Source organism: Syzygium oleosum, unplaced genomic scaffold, assembly GCF_021117445.2.
Source record: "Syzygium oleosum isolate NSW1041296 unplaced genomic scaffold, Sole_v2.1 Sole_v2.13, whole genome shotgun sequence".
NCBI classification, from domain to species: domain Eukaryota; kingdom Viridiplantae; phylum Streptophyta; class Magnoliopsida; order Myrtales; family Myrtaceae; genus Syzygium; species Syzygium oleosum.
In genome coordinates this window covers 6,675,843-6,697,668 of record NW_026607497.1, presented here as the reverse complement: position 1 = coordinate 6,697,668, position 21,826 = coordinate 6,675,843, and the positions used below count along the sequence as shown (strand labels likewise).

The 21,826-nt window shown below is 41.7% G+C and overlaps 4 protein-coding genes across 7 annotated transcripts; 3 read left to right on the top strand and 1 right to left on the bottom strand.

Annotated features, from left to right (window-relative positions):
• Nucleotides 1-2,399: 2,399 nt before the first annotated feature.
• Nucleotides 2,400-8,676, top strand: LOC115674964 (probable pectin methyltransferase QUA2). Of its 3 annotated transcripts, none has more exons than XM_056317154.1 (9): nucleotides 2,400-2,641; nucleotides 3,273-4,010; nucleotides 4,098-4,230; nucleotides 4,810-5,050; nucleotides 5,992-6,217; nucleotides 6,345-6,520; nucleotides 6,626-6,929; nucleotides 7,557-7,695; nucleotides 8,144-8,676. In XM_056317154.1, exons 2-9 carry the CDS (start codon nucleotides 3,301-3,303, stop codon nucleotides 8,300-8,302), a joined length of 2,088 nt encoding a protein of 695 aa, XP_056173129.1. In that variant the 5' UTR covers nucleotides 2,400-2,641; nucleotides 3,273-3,300; the 3' UTR covers nucleotides 8,303-8,676. The 3 variants fall into 3 exon arrangements, with proteins under 3 accessions (XP_056173129.1, XP_030453360.2, XP_056173130.1); XM_030597500.2 differs by having other exon boundaries at nucleotides 2,401-2,651; XM_056317155.1 differs by lacking the exon at nucleotides 2,400-2,641 and adding an exon at nucleotides 2,800-2,821.
• Nucleotides 8,677-9,673: 997 nt separating this feature from the next.
• LOC115674965 (protein WHAT'S THIS FACTOR 1 homolog, chloroplastic) lies at nucleotides 9,674-11,783 on the top strand. Its single transcript, XM_030597501.2, has one exon. It carries the CDS (start codon nucleotides 9,689-9,691, stop codon nucleotides 10,952-10,954), a length of 1,266 nt encoding a protein of 421 aa, XP_030453361.2. The 5' UTR covers nucleotides 9,674-9,688; the 3' UTR covers nucleotides 10,955-11,783.
• A 2,727-nt stretch (nucleotides 11,784-14,510) lies between these two features.
• Nucleotides 14,511-17,200, top strand: LOC115674967 (5'-adenylylsulfate reductase-like 4). The gene is made up of 4 exons (XM_030597505.2): nucleotides 14,511-14,783; nucleotides 15,582-15,769; nucleotides 15,846-15,970; nucleotides 16,477-17,200. Exons 1-4 carry the CDS (start codon nucleotides 14,595-14,597, stop codon nucleotides 16,908-16,910), a joined length of 936 nt encoding a protein of 311 aa, XP_030453365.2. The 5' UTR covers nucleotides 14,511-14,594; the 3' UTR covers nucleotides 16,911-17,200.
• A 655-nt stretch (nucleotides 17,201-17,855) lies between these two features.
• LOC115674970 (uncharacterized) lies at nucleotides 17,856-20,753 on the bottom strand. Of its 2 annotated transcripts, none has more exons than XR_004004992.2 (6): nucleotides 20,247-20,753; nucleotides 19,883-20,126; nucleotides 19,194-19,346; nucleotides 18,766-18,871; nucleotides 18,575-18,679; nucleotides 17,856-18,050 (listed from the first exon to the last, which is right to left on the bottom strand). XR_004004992.2 is itself a non-coding variant. In XM_030597508.2 (6 exons), the coding sequence occupies exons 1-6, from the start codon at nucleotides 20,292-20,294 to the stop codon at nucleotides 18,012-18,014; spliced, it is 705 nt and encodes a 234-aa protein (XP_030453368.1). In that variant the 5' UTR covers nucleotides 20,295-20,753; the 3' UTR covers nucleotides 17,856-18,011. The 2 variants fall into 2 exon arrangements, 1 of the variants encoding a protein (XP_030453368.1); XM_030597508.2 differs by having other exon boundaries at nucleotides 18,575-18,689.
• Nucleotides 20,754-21,826: the final 1,073 nt, after the last annotated feature.

Genomic DNA, 21,826 nt, shown 5'->3' with positions numbered 1-21,826 from the left:
CGAACGGGGGTGGGTCTCTCTCCCTACTCCTACGTTAGTAACCTCGAAGCATAAATGGTTGACCCTTGCCTGCATGTGGTGGCCCGTCTCGTTTCCTGCGTAACCGTATAAAAGGACCGCATCAAAAAAATCGTCCCGCATTAAATTAGCATCAGGAAAAAAGAAATTAATATCAGATTAAAGTGAATATTAAGTAAAGCAAGGCATGCTATTGTTTTTTAAGAGCTCACCACATCGCTTATTGTATCTCTTTTTTGCAGATCCATTTACCAGCCGGATCATATTAATACGAAATAGCCCAACTTTTAAAAAAAATATTGATATTTACACATGACACGATCGCAAGGGTTAATATCACGAAAAACACTTAACTGATTCATCCGTGACAAATTTACCCTAACCTAATTTCCCGACGATAAAAAATCTCAAACTGGTACATTTATGACAAATTTACCCGTTAGTTTCCGTTAAATTAAATTAATAACACGAAAAATCACAAATCGGTATACCTTTAACAAATGGAGGGTAAAACTCCAAACTGGTAACCTGTTAATTGCCATATGTCATCCAACTTAGCAATTCGAAGGTAAAATTTAACGGAAACTAATAGAGGGTAAATTTATCATAAATATACCAAGTTATGATTTAGTTTGGGATAAATTTGTTATATGTGTATCAATTTGAGATTTTTCGTGGTATTAATCTCTTTTTATAATGGTTACTTAACAAGTATTGACCGAGGCTTCATTTTTTTTTTTTTTGGTCAACAACCGAGGCTTCATTCAATGGAATCGATCTCGTTACATTTTTATTCTAATTTAATGTGGGAAACCCCCCCCTGCTGTACGCAAGCATTGAATAGGGTCAATCGAAAGTTTGAATTTTATCAAAGCATTATATTTCTCCGCAACTTTACTCCATTGCATCACTGGCCCGAGTCCTTTTCGTTCTGTTCGCGGGAACGAAGGGAAAAGAAGGGCATTTAATCTTACGCGTCTATGACGGACTTCGATGCGTATTTCTTTTCTAAAGTCGCGCGGTGTCGATCCAACACATTCCGCGACTAATTTTACGACCTCATTCGATTCCGTCCCCCAGATTCCATGAAAAATCGAACCCCCCACCCATACTTTAATTAATTTTTATTTAAAATTAAATCCCTTTTAATTATATCGATAAAAGCATAGGGGTCATAAAATATTACTTTTTGGTGGGGGGGGCTCTGCTTTATGAATTCCCGAATCGACGTAGCACCAGAAGGAAGCCGCCCCGGGACATGATGAGGATTTGGCGATTCGGGTCGAAACTCTGTCTCGGGCGTGATGATTGCATCTTTACGAGTGCCCAGAAAGCTAATTGAGGGTCGGAAATCATTCTTTACGGCCTGCATCGTTCATCGCCCAGACGAACGGAGGGATGCGTCCGGTCCGTCGTCCCTACCGATCGAGAAACCTCTGAGGAAATCGAAAAGGATAAAAACGTACGTTGGACCTTGGAGTTTGTTTTGAATTTATCGGTGTTTGTCGATGAAGAGATGATGTGCGGTTTTTCGAAGCGGTCCAGACTCCAGAGGATTAAGCTTACAAATTTTTTTATCTTCTTTTGATGCGGAACTCAGAGGCACGTCATTGGGTTTTATCTTTTGTTTTCGTTGCCATATCTTTCCATCAATTTTTTTTATTCGGATGAAATTTGAACTCGAATTCGGGTTATTCTCTCGATGACATGAACATACAAGATTATAAAATCATCTCCGAGGGATACTTAGAAAGATCCATATACAAAAATACATTATAGTAAGTCAAAATTTAGATAATAAGTCGAAGATAGTCTATCTCTTATCAGTATATATAATATATGATCGATCCGAAATAATCACGGTACATTTTCGTAATCCTCTTTCGATATATTATCTTCTGAATCGCATTGGGATAGAGTTATCTCCTCCCTTGTCGAAAGAAAAGAGTCATTAAAACGTTCTCTAATTCTGTTCGATTAAATTCAAATTGAAATATTTGGACTGTTACAGATAGAATAGGAAAGAACTCGTTCCATACCATCACATGAAGATCGGGACTGCAGTCTTTAATGGGTTACCCCACCAAAATTTTCACTCGCAGGAGTTAAAGAAGCAAAACTCAAATCCAGAGATAGAGAGAGAGAGAGAGAGGGAGAGGGGGGTGTTCACCTTCGCCATCATTATTATAGTGTTTCTTCTTCGTTTTTTTTACAGTGAATGACGATGGAATAGAATACTATTTTCAGGGCCTTCACGAGCTGTGTCGCGACAGGACGACTGCTTACAAAATCTCCTTTCACACTGTCGCCCGTCGTCCCACTCTCCCCCCCCCCCCCAACCCCACACACCACACTCGCTCGGTCACACCTCCACCTCCACCTCTACCTCCACCTCCACACCTCCCTCCCCATCTGCGCGAGAGAGAGAGAGAGAGAGAGAGACAGAGACAGAGACAGAGACAGAGTGAATCTATCGAGAGCAATCGCAACCGGGGAATTTTGCAGTCGGGCATGAGCGAGTAGTCCCTCCGGACGATTTCGGTGCTGCATTCGGGCGGCGATTTGCAGATGAAGGAGCTCCGCCCTTGTCCTGTGTTGGGTCGTCGAGTGAGCTGCTAATCTTGTACGAGCAGGTCTCTCTCTCTCTCCGCGTTCTTTTTCGCTTTTTCCCTTTCTGGGTTGCTGTTTTTAGCTTTTGGGGTGGGGGGAGGTACAGACTTTCAGTTTCGGCGGATGCGAGCTTTGTTCCCTCGCCCCCGTGAAATCGAGCTCGTAACGAACTCGCCGCAAGCGAATTCCTCCGGTTTGTCTGCTTTTCTTTTCCTTCCCTTTTGATGGATAGAGAGATTCTGCTATCGGGTAGTCTCCAATCCGTGAGTACATTTGCTTTTCTGGTTTCTTGATTTTTATCTTGGTTTCTGTTGGTTGGTCTCTATCCTTATCCGAATTTTTTTTGAGCTGCTTCCTCGTATGCCTTGGATTTTGGTGTTAGCTTGTGCTCTGCCTCGTGCATGGATCTAAGCTTACTGCTGTCGTTGACACCGATCTGGTGGTTCCCCTGATTGCGGCACGCGCTCTCTGGCCGTGTCCAGCCAACCCAATGGACTTCTTGATCGATCCATCTGCATTTGGTTTCTTGGTCCAGTCGGGTCATTGCTTCTTGGTGTTGTGCTTCTTTCTCTCGATGCGTCGTGCTTGAGTGAAGTGGGGCTTGAGTTCATCTCGCTGAAAAAGGTTACTATTTTTCTGTTCAGATTCATCTGGGAAAGAATCGGGTGAGAAATGTCGAGGCCGCTGCATAGAGGGAGTTCCGGGGCGCGGATCTCCGGTGGCAGCCAAGATTTTTGGGATCCTCAGATGAAGGACAGAAGTGAAAAGGAAGATTTGAGTAGAAGAGATTCTTCTGACCAGAGCTACCCGCCGCAAAAGTTCGCGTCTCAGTTGCTTCACCCGAGTAACTCCCCTTCTAAGTTCACTAATCTCGAGAATGGCTTCGCATCCGATGCCTGCTCTGCCGGTAGTCCTAGGAAGCGAAACCATTTGATTATGCTCGCTCTGAGATCCAGTCTTTTCCTGATTGTAATTCTTGCTGTTACTGGATCGCTTTGGTGGACGATATCCATTTCGACCTCTTCCAGAGTCCACATAAACCAGCACTACAAGGATCTCCACGCTCGAGTTCTTTCGGATTTGTGGGACATAGGGGAGCTCTCTCTTGGGCCGACAAAGTTGAGAGAATTGGAAGCTTGTCCTGATGAGTTTGAGAATTATGTTCCATGCTATAATGTTTCAGAAAATGTTGCTGTGGGCTATTCGGATGGTAATGAGTTTGAGCGACATTGTGGGCATTCTGTCAAACAACATTGTTTGGTTGTTCCACCTACAAATTACAAAATCCCTTTGAGGTGGCCCACGGGGAAAGATATTATCTGGGTTGCAAATGTTAAAATTACTGCCCAGCAGGTACTCTCTTCGGGGAGCTTGACCAAGAGGTATGTGGACATGCTAATAATATCACTAGTTATATCACACTTCTATTTCCCTTCATATGATTAATACAACTTCCGTTGCCTTTCTAGGATGATGATGCTGGAGGAAGAGCAGATTTCTTTCCGTTCAGCTTCTCTTATGTTTGATGGCGTGGAAGACTATGCTCAACAAATAGCGAAAATGATTGGTCTTAGCAATGAATATGAACTTACAAAAGCAGGGGTAAGTGGAGATATTACTCAGCCATTGATTATTAGTCCCACCTGTGTCGGTGCTTGTGTTTTCTATTGTTTCCTTTTACCTCCTATGGATACTGGTGCCACTTGTTATCATGTTTCATGCTCTCCACTTTCGGTTGGATGACAGTAATGTTATATGCATAAATCTGAATTCAAGATATTCAGCACTTCTGGCCAAAGTCATCTTCCTCGTGATGCAATTTCATTGCAGCTAAATCAAAATGTAACTGGCCCTGAGATGAGTGAATCCATGTGTACTAATAGGAAATATTCATCTTCTAGTTTCTTCCTGTTTCTTCTCATGGTAAAAGGAACTTTCTCTTGCACCGCGTGCCGGCACTACTATTAGTTGGATATCTGAAATTGTAGTTAGTCATTACAGTCTCGTGTAAAAAGATGACATATCATATGATGATTGACAATTTTCATATTTAAGTTCTGAAAGCTTTGACTTGTACATCTTACTTTTTGTTTAGCCGCTATATGTTGTTGAGAGCACATTGATCATATATATTCACTTGCTGGCACTTCTCTTTAAGCTTCTCCTTGCATTGGTTTGCAGGTTAGAACAATCTTGGATATAGGATGTGGTTATGGTAGTTTTGGAGCCCATCTCTTCTCCAAACAACTCTTGACTTTGTGCATTGCAAACCATGAGACTTCTGGAAGTCAGGTTCAACTGACCATTGAAAGGGGTCTTCCAGCAATGATCAGTTCATTTAACTCAACCCAGTTGCCGTACCCTTCTCTTTCATTTGACATGCTGCATTGCTTGAGATGTGGGATTGATTGGGACCAAAAAGGTGCCTCTTGCCACTTTTGTTAAAGCATAGTCTACTCGTACAGCGTGCTTCACATGAAACATCTGTCTAACTAGTATGATTTACATATAATGAATAAATTTGCGGATTACTCTTGGAAGAGTGTTCGAGAAAACAAGGATCTTATTTATTACTATGCCTACTAGGGCAAAAAAGCATCTCTATAAGTTTCTTTGAGGTTCTCGCACAAATATCAGATTAAATGCAATGACATTATTTTTTTACTTTATTGTTTCGACATCCTTTGAGCTCTGTGTAATATCCAGGATAGGCCCATGAAAAGGTTGGAGCTTAGATCCACCCTCAAGGAAGTTTTAATAAAATCAATAATAGAAGTTATGTCATATAAACTGTGCGACTTTTGTTCCTTAATGCAAAGTCATGATACTTCCTGATTGGATTATAAATGGAAGAAAGTCACAGCCAGATACCATTTTTGGTTTCTATATTGATCCTCTAGTGGCTTCGATGTTGATTTGGAGCAATATGTGTGGGTCGAGCAGTTTTTCTCATATGAATACTTTAAATTAATTTAAGCAAGTCATTAGGACTGGTTTTTGCATTTTTACTGACCATTTAGATATTCGGGTTGTGTTGAGGTGATGCAGTCATGTATACTTCTGTTCATTCAACTATTATTTCTACAAGGAGATCATCAAATGCCACAGAAATGTGGACGAACTTCAGCTACCAATGTTTTTTGTGTTCTCTTAGTACGAGCCAAAGATAGAATAATTTTAAGTTTCCCAAAGAGGTTTACGATAGCATTAATGTCTTGATTGGCAAGGCAGTCCAGATAGCTTTCTCTTGCAATCAGAATATCTTGATGTGGTTTAGATGTTGGAATTAAAACGAAAACTCACTCATTTCCTGTTACTATGGTTGCTATACCCTTATCATTTGTATTCCTCCTCTTTCTGCAGATGGAAAGTATCTGTTGGAAGCAGATCGAGTTCTTAAACCTGGTGGGTATTTTGTCTGGACTTCCCCGATTACAAATGCTCATGGGAATAGTCGTATTAAAGTATATAAGAAACGGTGGGAGTTCATTCACGATTTTGCTGAAAGTCTGTGCTGGGAGTTGTTGTCACAACAAGATGAAACTGTTGTATGGAAAAAGACTAGCAAAACACGTTGTTATGGTTCCAGGTAAGGCAATCTTCGTGGATGTTTAAATTGGTGTTTGTAACATCTGTTGCTTGCAAACCCCAAATATTTGCATATAGATTTCTCGCACATTAAGATGTTCCTAGCCCTCTAATGCTTAAATAAACAGGAACCCTGGTTTGGGCCCTCCAATTTGCGGTAAAGCCCAAGATGTAGAATCTCCTTCCTACCGCCCACTTCAAGGGTGTATTGGAGGAACAAGAAGCAAGCGATGGATCCCTATAGAAGAAAAGACAACTTGGCCTTCTAGGGCTAATTTGAATGCGACTGAACTTAAGCTTTATGGTAATTTTCGCATTTCTCAAGACTGTAATTTCAGCATTTTTTGTGGGTAGTTATTGCATCAAGTCATAAATGATGATGAGAACATCTGTAAATGCATAATTTCAGGTCTGCATCCAGAAGACTTTGCCGAGGACACAGACAACTGGAAAGCAGCTATCCGTGAATTTTGGTCTCTCCTGTCGCCATTGATATTCTCGGATCATCCTAAAAGGCCTGGAGATGAAGATCCCTCGCCACCGTATAACATGGTTCGCAATGTACTAGACATGAATGCCCATTTTGGTGGTTTTAATGCAGCATTGCTTGAAGCAGGAAAATTTGTGTGGGTCATGAACGTGGTCCCAATTGGTGCTCCCAACTACCTGCCAATGATTCTGGACAGAGGTCTTGTAGGTGTGCGGCATGATTGGTAATTTGACCTCTTTCTTCTAGCCTTATTTCCTGTTATGTTTAGGGAAATTTTAATCCCAAGGACAATATTCTTGTCTAGCTTAGGATTCTATCTGAATTGGTGGGAGAAGAAGACTTTTTTCATAGCTATACATTAATATCATACATTTTGAAGAAGACGACATTTTAGAATTCGTAAACATCATACATTCTTTTGCATTTTTAGCCAACTAAAGATCAGACATTGAAATCTTGAAAATGGCAAGAAAATTTTGGATCCAGTAGACCATGCGTTCTGGCAACGTATCACTGAAGCAGGGTTTCAGAGTCTTATGCAGTGAAGCCCATCAATCTTCGCTTGCAGTATGAGTTGTGAGCATTCAGTTTTGGGGCTAGAAGAAAAAATAAGTAGAATGCCAGTTTGTTTGGAAAATCTAACACTGAATATAACTGTTGTTTGCCCGAAAGAAAAAGAGTATAAGTTGTCAATTGTAGAGCAGAATGTGAAAGTATGTCTTGGCACTATGAATAATGCATAGCACCAATTATCTGTACAACACTACTTATTAACTCACAGGCAAAATTTTGTATACATGCTTTGCAAGTTTACGTATTCTCATCAGTTGATTTTGCACTTCCCTCACAGGTGTGAAGGATTTCCAACATACCCCAGAACCTATGATATGGTTCATGCCTCAGGACTTCTCTCCCTTGAAAATAGCCAGAATCGCAGATGCTCAATGCTTGATCTTTTCATTGAGATCGACCGAATACTTCGTCCTGAGGTACCACCTTAATGGATTTCTCTCTCTCTCTCTCTCTCTCTCTCCCCCAAACAGATTTCCCTCTCGGTCCTTTCTTTTGCTGATTCTGGCTGGTCTACTCTATCAAAATGAATAAATGAGATTTAGGTTGAATAGGCAGTTCTTAAACGTGTGTGGCAGAATGGCTGCTTGGAAATATCTTCGTCTAGTTTTGTTTCATCTGTCTTGAATTCATGTCAAGCACGAGAAACTATTGTGCCACTGCAAATAGGTATATACATGCAGCATAGCATGGGGGGTAGAGAATTTTACGTCTCAGGAGGTATTGTGAAAGTTACTAGATATGATTTTTTCGGCCATCTAGCGGACACCATCTCAAGATGTGCATACTTTGTTGGCAACGAATGTGCTCATGAGTCGTGAATCTGCTTGTTTCCTCAATTCTTTTCTGCTTTATTGGTTGGTGTAGGGTTGGGTGATATTCCGCGATACAACATCCCTTATTGAGTCGGCGAGAGCTCTGTCCGCACAATTCAAGTGGGACGCACGAGTTATAGGAGTCGAGAGCAACACTGATGAGAAACTCCTCATCTGCCAGAAACCATTTTTGAAGAAGCCGTCGAGTTAGTTATACTCCACACTGGAACACATGAAAGTTTGGATCAGATTGGATCAACATTCGTTGGCTTCAGTTTCTTAATTTCATACATACAGCTATTCTATGAAGGACGACTAGCCGTTCCAAACGAAGACAAGATAGCCCAAAAAGGTAATAGGAAACAGGTGAATCTTTGGTGGAAACCAAACCCACAACACAACTCCTACGGAGCCTAAGGCGGACGTAGGGACTTGTAATTATGCCATTGAGGCGCTCCACAGTTGAGAAATATAGGGTTCAATTCTTTATGATGATGTCTCATTGTAACTATACTAAGACAAGAGGTTGATTAAGATTTGCATAGATAATCAGAAGAATAAAGCAAGTGCCTTTTTGCTGTAAAATGCACACGAGGGATTCTACCCCCATTCAATTTCTCATTTTTGAATGTTCTCTGTCTGCCTTTTATGCCAAAAGAGCCAGTTCGTCAGGTCGGGCCATCTCACATGGCCTCATAAGCTGGTTGCGGTTCATGTTCACATGTCTAGACTCCAGCCAAAAAAAAGACAAGGTTGGTTCTCCTCCTTACAAGGCTTACTTTGTGCTGCACAGAGGGAATTCTTCATTTACTCAAATGGATTTTAGTTTAAACTGACAAGAGGAAGAGAGAATTCACTCGACACATGAAATGACTGCACATCGCCCAATTGTGTTAGCGGTGTGCAAAAGTACCAAATCGGATCGGTCTGGCTTTCTGTTCTAATAAATTGGAATTGGTGAGTACTGGTCCGGTTTTGGGGATGGAACTGCCTAGCCGAACCACCCGAACCGGACTGATAGAGACAGAAAGTCAGTCCATTCCTATGAATCTATAAATGCAAGCAAAGCTTCCCTCCTCCTCTCTTCTTTCTCTCACTTCAGCTTTTGAGCGCTCTCTCTCTTGGCTATAAGAGAGCTCTCGGATCTTCACACTCCCAATCATTTTAGTAGCTGGCCTGGTAGGAGTGCGGGATTTTTGCTCAAATAGAGCTCCGATTCCTTCGCGGGAAGTAGTAGCAGATCCGCGACCGAAGTCGAAACCTTTGAGGCCGATGAGCATTTGGATCGGCCTTCCTTGTCCTCCGTAAATTGGAGAAGAAGTAAGTCTACCTCCTCTTTGCTCTGTTTCGCCATTCTCAGCCTCTCAGGACATGGCCGGTTCCATTGACCCTTCCGAAATTCAGATCGAATCACCAATTCAATTTTCAAGTGGGGCCAGAAGCTAACGGACGGTTTCCGATTGCAGGGTTTGTGAGGCCGATACTTAGTGGGCAATTTCTGATTTCAAGATGAAAATCGGCTCACCCGAAAACCGATCACTCGTAATTTGTGTTTCCTTATCAAAGATTTTATTACAGAATAAGTAGCCTAACCAAGATGGGTCAGTCTATATTATATAGCTCGAAGCATCCCCAACGTAGCACCATCGTGCACTTGTTCCTCCATCCATCCATGGCTTGGCGCGTCATCTTCTTCTTCAAAACCCCGGAGCCCAAACCCTCCGCGTTCCGAAACCCTAGCCTCTGCAACCTCCTCGCTTCCCCATACTCCACCTCCTTCCTCAAGACCAAGCTCCCCAAATCGCTCCGCAAGAAGCGCAAGAAGAAGGACTCCCCTCGGACCACCCCCGTCCAGACCCTCCCCAACCGCAACCCCCACTTCGAGTCCACCGTCGACCGCGACGCCCGCTTCCGGTTCCTCGCCCGGTCCAGGGACTTCCTCGCCCGGCAGCCGGAGCGCGTCCTCCGCCTCGACGACGCCGGCAAGCTCCACCGCGAGCTCGGCTTCCCCCGCGGCCGCAAGGTCGTCCGCTCCGTCCAGCGCCACCCCCTCCTGCTCGAGGTCTACCGCCACGCCGACGGCAAGATGTGGCTCGGGTTCACCGCCCTCATGGAGGAGCTGCTCGAGGAGGAGAGGCGGATCGCGGACTCGATGGAGGCCGACCGGGTCGACAGGGTGCGTAGGCTCCTCATGATGTCTGCTGACAAGCGAATTGCGTTGAGTAAGATTCATCACTGCCGGTCCCTGTTCGGGATTCCTGAGGATTTTAGGGATAGGGCTTTGAAGTATCCGGATTATTTTAGGGTGGTTGTGGACGGCGATGGGAGGAGAGTGCTTGAGCTGGTGAACTGGGACCCGCATTTGGCGGTGAGCGAGCTCGAGAGGGAGTTCTTGGCCGATGAAGATGGAGTGAAGAAGGCTTTTCGATTCCCGGTAAAGCATAACAGGGATTTGGATTTGGACGCCGACGATACGAGGAAGCTTAACCTGTTGAACACGCTGCCGCTCGTTTCGCCTTACTCGGACGGGGCGAGTTTGGATTTGTGGACCCTGGAGGCGGAGAAGTATAGGGTCGGTGTGTTGCACGAGTTCTTGAGCTTGACTTTGGAGAAGAGGGCGTCCATACACCACATCGTCGAGTTCAAGGAGGAGTTTAGCTTGACCAAGCATACTTACCAGATGCTCTTGAAGCAGCCCAGGACTTTTTATTTGGCTGGAACGGAGATGAACTGGGTAGTTTTCCTGAAGGATGCTTATGATGAGAGCGGTGTTCTGATCAGGAAAGACCCACAGGTGCTGTTCAATGAGAAGTTATATCAGTATGCTGGAATGACGAATATGGAACCAGGGATGAGGATATAGATGACCGGATGAGGTGTTGTGACAGCTTTGGAATTTTGAGCATCGACCATACGGCAGATGGAGAGCAATTCCTCGATTTGAACATTGGAAGGATGGTAGCAGGTGCCATTCCCCTTCTTCTTGTGGCAGTGAGGACTTTTCACTGTCAAGCTTTCGATTTCATAGTTTATGCCCGCGTAATGTCATTGAGGAAGGTCTTATGGACTGTCTCGCAGCGGATGGTCTGTTTAGTGGCAGAGAGATCTCGACAAGTTAAGAATTGGTCATGTAGATGAAGTTCCTTAAAGATTTTCTGGATGCTCATATTTAACGAGGATGTCTTTGGAGGTGTCCACAACAGTGTGGGTGGACGTTGAAGCTTGTAACACCGCGAGTGCTTCACTGTCAACCTGATCTTTTAGAATGCCGACCCGGTCATTGAATTCACCTGCGGAACAACTTGTCATCACCTTTCTTCTCTTCAAATTTAAGCTGAGTTCATGGCATTATTTCAGTGAATGATATGGGCTCATCAAGATAATATTTGTCGGATTGACTGCTTCAGTCTCGTACTTCTCGGAATCCAGTTGTGACAACTTAGTGCTTTCATTTAGTTTTTGTCATAAGTTAGCAAACTAACTAAAATCTGTCTCCTCTTTTAGTCAGAGTTACCATATGTGTACAGAGATCCGAAGAGTAAAATGCAGATCGTGCATTAGTTGCATTAGGTCCTTCAATTGTTGCTGCTCACTGGTGACCTATCTTATTCAGATTGTTAATATAACTCGTTAAATCACTTGGAGGAAGATGAAGTTATTCAGAAAAGGTATGGGGTTCTTCCTTTTGCCAATTCCTAACTCTTTCTGGTTTTCACAGTTCACATGACGCTATGAGGGTTGGTTATGATGTTTGTCACTGAATATTCAACAAAGGATTGTTGTTGGAATGTGGCAAGGATAGCACGATTCACATCTAGAGTTGTATCCCGAAACTGTCTCGTGACATATTTGACAAAAAGCACCTTGCATCATGTACTTCGTTCAAATAATAAGTTTAGCATATCCTCCCTTATTTAGTTAATGGTGGTAGGTTCCCTCATCCAGCTAGGTTGTGGTTTTATCCTGTGCCTATGTGCTTCGGATTCGGGATCTTTACTGCGGTCTGTACTCTGTAGCTCACTTTTACGGCATTATTCCATTACAAGACTGTAATATGATCAGTTCTCCTCAGGTTTCTTGCATGCTGGTAGATGTTTCTTGTTGTGTTATCAGGATTGTTTGGCTGTGAAGGAGGCTCTTCTCGATAGGTCTCATCGAAATGCATATTCACAGATTGATCAGAAATTTCAAACGATCAGTGGTATCGGCTGGACTGGAAATGTAAGTAGTTGGAGCACCATTTTAAGTGGCAATGTTAGAAAATTCAAGCACTGAATATCAAGTGCTGATAGTAGAATGAAAAAGCTGTTTGATAGAATTAAAAATTAGTCACTAAATGAATTACATAACGCCTTTGTTACTTACTCTATAAAGTTCTAGGGCTACTACTGTTTAATGGTGCCAAAGTTCAGTGGGTTTGAGCAATTAACCTACAAAAGATGACCTCTCTGGAGAATCTAATGAATCATACACTCAATTCTTTTGGAGAGCCTAACTAGAAGGTTTGTTTTTTAAACCTAGTTAGGTTCTAGTTAGGTTGAGAGCCTAACCAGAAGGTTATCCACCTCTTTTCTATTGGACAATAGAGAGGTCCTTTTCTTCATCAAATAGTTGTAAAGCGAACAAAGATTAGGAAATTCACTATTATTGGCCGGGCTCTGAGATCAAGGCTAAAGCGTAGCCCAATCAGCTCATAACGTGAATGCTATGCATAAAATTACGAGATAAGCGCACTGAAAGTCCTATAACTTATCATGAAAGTACAATTGAGTTCTAAAATTTTCAAACAGTGCAATTGAGTCCTAAAACTTGTCAAGTTTGTGCAATTAAGTCTTAAAACTTGTTAGCATTTTTCGTTTTTTCAAATTGGACGAAATTAAAGGAAGGATTTGATCGCACTAACTTGATAAGTTTTAAAATTTGATTGTATTTTTAGAAAGTTTTAGGATTTAATTGCACTTTCGGGACAAGTTTTGAGACTTTTAGTACATTTATCCCTAAATTTTTTAAGCCTCCATGCGCCCAACGGACTTTATAACTAAAAAGCATGGGCAAATGTGGCTTGAGTTGAACTGTGGACCCATGGGTGGTTAGATCAATGATCAGGTTCAATTCACAAAAACAATTGTAAAACTAAGTTATGTAATATAAAATATTGCCTAAACTATTTTTTAAAGTAAAGAGATATAAAGAAAGATAGCCTTGTACTTTCGTGAAATCTTACTCATTTTTTCCCTCATATATATATATAATGTGTCCGTGGATAAATGCGTAATTTCAGAATTTATCTTATTTCTCATATTTTTCGATATTAATAGTTGGATTTTTTTATTTGTCTTACAGTGTCTTTATAACTAGATTACAAATCTCTAAATTTCTCTTTGCATAAACATTTATACAATTTCTTCGTATTGTGTCTTTTCATCAATAATTTCTATTCATCATGTAATAACTTAATATTTCGTAAATTAAATAATTTTGCTTAATCTTTTGAATATCATTTTCTTATGAGCACGTTGCTAGTGAATGATTAACCAAACGATCAGCTAAAAGCCGTTAATCGATGAGGGTGACAATGATTGACAATGTCAAGTTCCCCCACTCCACGTTATTGGTTGCTGAATAGTATATGCGTATTCCTTTTCAAAGGACGGAAAAAATATTTTCCAGTTTTTTTCATATTTCAATCAAATACCAGAAAATATTATCATTTTCCCGAAAAAATGACTTCCCGAGAAATGTAACATTTTATGTGAAGACAAACGGAGCGTCACGGAAAATGAACGATTTAGAAATATATTTTCTCAAAACGATTGCTCGTATTGCTCATAAAAATTAAATAAACGAAGAATATTTTCACCGTCCGCAAAAAAAAATATTTTGACATAAATTGTCGCTGATGGCGAAAATATTTTTTATTAAACAATTATTTCGAGCGATGCAAATAAATCATTTCAAGAAAATATCTTTTTAAATAATTTATTTTCAGCTAAATAAACTGAACCGAGCATGTATCAACCCGTGCGCCCAAGCACACTCACCAAACCAAACCGCAGCGTGAGACCAAATCCCACACCTTCCCAAACCGCCCCAAAGCCGAGTGCGATAGCGAAGCCCTCCCATCCTCTCCTCTCCTCTCCTCGTCGCTCTCCCCCATTCGTTTCTATCTCTCTCCCCCCCAAGGAAAAGAACCCACCAAGAAAAAACAAACACAAGAAAATTCCAACAGCACACACAAGAAGAAGAAAAAGAAAGGAGCATCAAATCCCCATCGTAAAATTTCCAATTTCGTGAAATTTTTCTTCCAAATTTCTCTCGTCCCTTCTCCTGGTGGTGGGTTAGCTGAACTGGCCATTTGATTCAACTGGGTCTTCGTCCTTTTTCCTTTTTCCTTTTCTTCTTCTTTTCTTTTGCCGGTTCTTTTTCTTGTTTTTTTTTTTTTTGTGGTGGTTCTTGGGGGGTGTGGCGTCGATCGGCTTGGGGGCATCTTTCTGGCCACGGCCATGAGGGTTTGGGCGGTGATGTTGGTGGCGTGGGCTGCCGTCTTGGATCCGGCCGAGGGCTCGCCGGCCGGCGCCGTCTGCGAGCGGGAGTCGCTCGCGGGATCGATCGTGGGGTTTGGGGATTCTCGCTGCTCGTTGGACGGTCGTCGTCGTCGTAGGGAATCTTTCCAGTTCGTGGGTGTTACCGAGGTACTAGATTGGGCCGTGCGTGTTCTTGTTCCTGTTCTTGGTTTTTTGTCCTTGTTGCTTTCTTGGATATCTCCTGTTTATTCTTGTTCGTGGAATTGCATAGGCGTTGGTGTGGGTTTTGTGTTTGAAAGGGTAGATTTTTGGGCTGGATTTTTAGTTGAAGGCTTTGGTTGGTTTCTACTGGATGCGAGTGACAGAGAATGGAGAAATGGGTTCTTTTCTTTGAACTATATGATCGATGTCCGAGCCAGTGCATGATTAGGGTGAAAAGTATAGCCAGAACTAATCTCAAGTTGGAGAGCATGAGAGATTGACTTTAGATTCTCGAGTTATGTTATTCAGGTTTTCTTGTTCAGCTAAGCTGAGATTTTGGTCCTCTTTTTTGGACTTTAATCTGAACTTCTAGGGTTGGTCCGCAGAATAGTGGATTGCCTCCATCTTTTCTTAGAAAGATAATAATTTTTGCCTTTTCCTTTTCCTTTTCCTTTTGGGTAATGCTGGAACAATGTTTATTTTAGCACTTCATTCTTTAAATGAAGCGAAACTAGAATCGCTGTAAAAATACTTCTTTACTGTCCTATGCATAGACTTTCAAGCTTATGAAGAGTCATGTCAAAGTTTGGTTCTTTGATATGAGTGTTGCTTCATGGAAGCATGTATGAGACTGAGCCTGACGAAACTGTATCAAGGGAAAAATATTCGGCAGAAACAAAGTGAAACTCAGGGGTTGTTTTTGCTTTTCCTGGTGAATACATTTTATTAAATTTTGATGAGGATTTTTAACTGTATTCTATGAAGGGTGATGAGCTTTCACTGCTAAGGGCACTGAGTATAGTCCACAAGAATAGTGAGGAGTACGTAGCTGTTCTTTTCTATGCATCGTGGTGTCCTTTCTCGAGGCTGATCAGACCACGTTTCTCCCTCTTATCCTCTTTGTATCCCTCCATCGCTCATTTTGCAATTGAAGAATCAGCTGTACGCCCAAGGTTTGTTCTGCCCTTAGTTTTGAGTTAGAGATTCATTATATGGTTTTTGAGAGTAAAGTTGGGTGTAATTTTGCAGCATCCTCTCAAAATATGGTGTCCATGGGTTCCCATTGCTTTTCCTATTGAATTCCACAGTTCATATACGCTACAGTGGCCCTCGGACCGTTGATTCTCTTGTGACTTACTACAATGTTGTCACTGGTATGTACCTCCTGCAGTGTCTTGTGCCGGTCCTGTTTTGATTCCTTTTTCATTCGTTTTACTCTGCATTGTGTGAATGATAGCAACTTGTGAGTACTGAGCTAAATAACTATCACTTTGCTATGTCACAAGTCAGATTGGTTGAGGTAAATATCAGTTTTTGATGGATTGAATAATATGGTATTTTTGCATGTGACCCTTTTGTTCGGGGTATATCTGCCTGGTTAAATGTGCCTCTTTTCCTGGTTGCATGTTGTGCATGCCTGTGTGTGTTCACGAAGAGTTGGAGGGGGTTTGAGATTGTGCCTTTTATGAGGCATCTTTCTCTTGCTAATTGATACAAGTATGCTGATTTGATTTTTGCCCTCAACCTCGGGCCAGGCCATCCATTTTAATGTTTCTGGTATTTCATTTGGACTTGCACGATTCCGTCAGAATTGTTATGGCTGCAACTGCATTTTCTTCATTTTTAAAAATAAACGTCAGCTGTTGTACATGAATGCTAGGTATGAAGCCTTTGACTTCGGAGTGGCCATCATTGGAAGAAATTAAAACTCCAAATTACGAGAAGCATGATAACACCGAGCCGGAAAGCTGCCCATTCTGGTGGGCAAGATCACCTGAGAACATGCTTAGGCATGAAACATATCTGGCTTTGGCGACCGCGTTTGTGCTCTTGAGATTGCTTTACTTCCTCTATCCGACTCTCGCCATATGCGTTCAGTGGGCATGGAGTAGGCACATCCAAAATATGGGTTTGCTGAGCATGTTGGGCCTTTTCCTGCCTTATCTTAAGCAGGCGACACAGCTATCAAAATCTATTAAAGAACCACGCAAGAGAAGCAATTTACAGGAAGGAGCGAGGAATGCTGGTGTCTGGGCTTCCAAATCCCTTGCTACCGTTTCAATTGGGGATGCAAGCACGAGCAGGAGTCACTGATCATTTTGTAAATGACGATGCTATTCAAGACTTTAGGTATGAAAAGTCGCCCGCGAGAACTCGGCAGCAGAACCTCGTTGCATAACTCATCTTTAGACACAGGCTAAGCATTAAATGCGGACAACTGATAATCTGATGATCGTTTAGATCACTTTGTATTCTTATTCCAGATGACTGGCATCCGGTCAGATTTGTATATTGATCTCCTTTCGAGGAAGTAGATTCTGAAGCTTCATTGTAGTAAAACATGATCATCATGATTGTTGGAGTAAGTCACTTTTTTTTTTTGGGTATTTGAGTGTTGTGTATACTACAATTGTTATGCAATAATTTGCATCTCACAGAATTCTGCTTGGAGTCAGATTTGTTGTATGACACTGATGTCCCGATCTCTTGTGATCTATGTTCTAGAATGTCTGACTGAAATGTGGCGCGACATTTCATAAAATTATGGACATTCTAGCCGACACTGAATTAAATTGCCTCTGGTGGATTGCTAATAATAAGCCGTGACTTAATGGGAATGAATCGCCACCCTAATCAAGTAATCAGAAAGATGCCTAGCTTTCCACAAGACAATACCGACAACATTTCAAGTGCATCAGGATATGCAGGTCCAAGGTTGTCCTCTCATTCCTCTGCAGATGCTTCTTTTCATGTGCTTTTGTTGCTTCCTCGTGTCATTTCCTCTAGAGGGCAACTTTACCTAGTACCAAGTATTGTTTAGGATTCGCATGTGATCTCTGCATTTACTTCCTTTCCAGACAAGAAACTTGATTGTCTTATTCATGGCATATATGTAGAGTAGAACACACTTTGCTAATGATAATTTGGGATAAAGAATGCCACTGCAATTAAGTTCATGACAGGTGACAGGTCCTCTACCCCGCCCCCAACAAAAGGAAATCTCTGACGAGGACATTCGCGCTGCATTAATCTGCTTCATAGATAAGTATCTTGATAAGCTTGACATTGAAATGCAAAACCACAGCATTAAGCCAGGGTACAGCCCCATATGAGTATAGAATCTTCCACAAGGATACAAAAAAAGGGTAAGAATGATATCATGAATCTACAGCTACTCTGTCCTTTAAATGGATCCTACTCCGCGTCTTCATAAGTGACATCTTTCTTCACAACCTGCCATGGCAACAAAATGCCAACATCAACAGAAAGATATGACAGGTCAAGAACCCAAAGAAAAAAGGCAGTAGAAAGAGAAAAAGTGGAAGGGCTTTGATATGATTTCATTCCATTCACCACCTAGTTTATCAGTGTAATTTCATATTATATAGGCAGACTAGGATTACTTAGTAGAGGTTTTTCTTCTTGTTTTCAGTGTAGGCATGTGTGGCACGCGCACTATTTCTTTGGGGTAGGGGGCAGGTGCTGTATATCCATCCTCCATGATATAGGTGAGACAAATGTTTCATATAAAATTTTCGCCAGTACCACCCTTACATCAACAAAAATCTCCTTTTTCACTCGGAGGATGCATAACATTGGAATGGGAAAAATTATGCAATGAAAAGGCTGCACTAGCAAATATGTTGAAGCTTTACACATCTTGCAGATTGTATGTTACTGGGACGACAGAGGCACGTCATCTAGAGATAAACAAAGAAAATCCCAAAGAGAGTCAGCTATGGCATATCCAGAGGTACCTGTGATATGTTTTCTTTGATCTTCTCAATAATTCTTGCATCTAATGCTCTCTCAGCAAGCTCGTACAATATCATACTACCTTCTGGACCAGTAACTTTGTCTTTCTGCAAATATCTAAAGAAGTATCTTAGATTAATGCATATTCTCTGGTTGACCGCACAGAAATTATTCTCCTAAACAATACTCAAACCTTTGCTGGACTAAAGCTTCCAATGCCTGCTTGACATTTCCGAATTCTTGGTGGTTTTCATCGGTTTCATGCAATCCTAGCCGTCTCAAATGGTGCCATAAATTATCTGCAATATCATTGCAGTATTATTAACCTTGAAATTCTGAAGAAAAAAGTAACATAACAGATCGCGACACTCATTATTTCTCTTCAAATAAGATTGCCGAAGCTGTGTAAACCAATAGCTGAATAGCATCTATTGGACATAGTATTTTGGTGCAGTGACTAGCAGGAGAGCCCCATCCAGAATATCAAAATGATCTCAACTTCGATAAAGAAATACAGAAAAGAGAATTGGGTTCGGAAAAAAGAGAACAGGTTTCATAATTGCATACTTTCATTAATCATTTTAGCACCAAAAAGACACGTTTAGGAATTGGAAAACAAACCTTCTGGGATTTTGCCTCCAGCAAGATGCACGATACTTATCACCACAAAAGTAAAACCAGACAGATGGGCTGTATTTACGTCCTCCACATACCTCCTATATAGTTCAGCAGGTAGCTGACTCATGAGGACATAGGATCTGCTGTCTGCAGAACCTGAAAAAAGAACATGAAATCTGGTCCAGTTATAACTGAGTTAACAGAAAACAAGTTTTCAAAGCAAATAGACCAAAAACAGCAATGCAGAACATGGCTATATCACAGTGTCCCATCATGATAAAGACGAATTAAAGTGTCGAATAATCCAAATTATAAGAAAAACAAAACTCTCCATGTAATTTAATGACTAAATCCATCATGCATTTGCAGCAAGAAATTCAAACTATATAACACAAACTAGCGAAAGATAAAAACTAAATGACACAATTCAATCCCATCAGCGAATTCAAAACGAACCAGTGTTTTTCGTGACAGGATTGCCCTAACCCAAGAGGTGCCTAGTAAGTAAAAGAAAGTTCCAATTCGGCTCTTTCTGTACCCAAATAAATCAGTTCACGAAAGATTACACTGATCATGTACATACGCTGCAGGTGGTGGCCAAACTCAACATCACAAGCATTACCATCTAGATGTTCCTCCTCAGGAAACACACACAAGGGTCCACAACAACAACAAGAAGCAACCAACTTTACTTGATTGAGAAGACCGGGTCTGGTTAGTCGAAGGGCGCGATTTCTGGAGCTCCCTCATCTCGTACCCGAAAACGCTCGAGAGCTTCTCGCGGGCCTCGTTGATGACGAGCGCGGGCAGGTTCCGGTTCCGGTAATTCCGAGTGACCAACTGAGTGAGCTCCTCTCTCTTGATCGGACACCCCGAGTTCTGGTGAGTCTTGAACAACGCATAACGCATCACTTCCCCCACAAGCTTGTCCTTCTCCTGTTTCGACAAGAAACACGAAAATTTACTCGGACACCACACGGCTTCCTCGGACGCGAGTAACCCAGAAATCGAGAGAAGAAAAAAGAGAGGCAGGCAGACAGACAGACAAAACATTACCTCCTTGGAAATGTCGAATTGAGAGAGATCGTATCCGGCACTGGCCATACCGCAGCAAAATCGCGACTTTCCGGGGGGAGGGTTTCGGCCGCCGCTGCGCGAACTGATTCTCGAGAGGGGTTTTGAGCGGTGAAGAAGAAATTCAAGATTCGAGTGCGAATGAGAACAGCAACACAACACGGAGCTGGTTGCAGCTAAGGGGACGACGGAAATCAGCTGATTTTGCTGCTGCTCAAGCGTCGAAGGGGCTAGGGAAATCGGATTTGAATTCGAGCCCTAGCTCCTCCGTCGCAGCGCGGGAAAACGATCATCCGTCGCAGAGAGGCCAATGTGTGTATGCTCAAGAAAGGACCCCGAATCGCCGCCGCAGACCGCCGGCACGAGCGCCGAATCCCGGTGGCCCGACGGCGAGAAACAACCCGCGCCGAGAGAAGCGCGGCGAAGTGATCGTTTGGCGCAGCACGTGCGGACGTCGGAGCTGTTGACCACGCCGCGACGAGAGTCAAAACTGAAAACTGAACATGAAGGGTATGATTAGTAACGTTTCGGTTCCTAAAAATAATTTCTATTTAGAAATAATTTTTTACTATTTTTATTTTATAGACGAGTTTTAATTATACGAAATTTACATTAATAAATACGTTTGGTAAGCCTTCCAAAATAAAGGGAACGGCTTCGCATAACAGTTTTTAACTAGCGTGAGGATTACAAATTCTTAAAAGATGAACCCTACTACAACTTTTAAGTATTTATTATTTATTTGCTTGCGTTCCAAAATAAGCTATCCATCTCGTAGTTAATTAAAGACGGTCACATCCGCCGTCGACAAATAAAGGAAAAATAGAGAAACAAAAATGATATTAAACATGCCCTTACAAATTCTTAAAAGATGAACCCTACAATAATTTTTAAGTATTTATTATTTATTTATTTACGTTTCAAAATAAGCTATCGATCTCACAATTAATTAAGAACCATCACATCTACCGTCGACAAATCAAGAAAAAAATGACAAAAATATATCTGAATTTTTAATTTGTTTAACGTGATTTTTGAATCATGAACTTTAAATTATTCAATATAATCCCTGAACTTTCGATACATGTTCAACTTAAATTCCGAATTATATAAAAGTGTTTAATGTTGTCCTTCCGTTAATAAGTCAAAAGTCCGGAAAATTACCAAAAAAGTCTTAAACCTTTTGTAATTGTGTTAATTGATCCTAAACATTTTTTTATTGTTAAATAAATTAAAAGTTCGCCGGCCATGGCGAGCCGACCTCGATGGGCATCGCCGCCATGGCGAGGTCGAGCTCGCTGCGTTAAGACCTCGCCCGGCGCGACGAGGCCTCGCCGTCGGCAGGCCTCGCGTCCCGGGCGAGCTCGACCTAGAGTTAAGAAGGAAAAAATTAAATAATGCCACGTTAGCTTCGCGTTGAGCAAATTTAAAAGTTAAGGGAGATATCATATTTAATTATCGCAAAATCCACGAACACATGAATTAAAGCATGGATTACATTACCATTAGGCTAAAGAATCATTAAAATTTATGGATTATTTTATGGAACATGTATGGTTCTC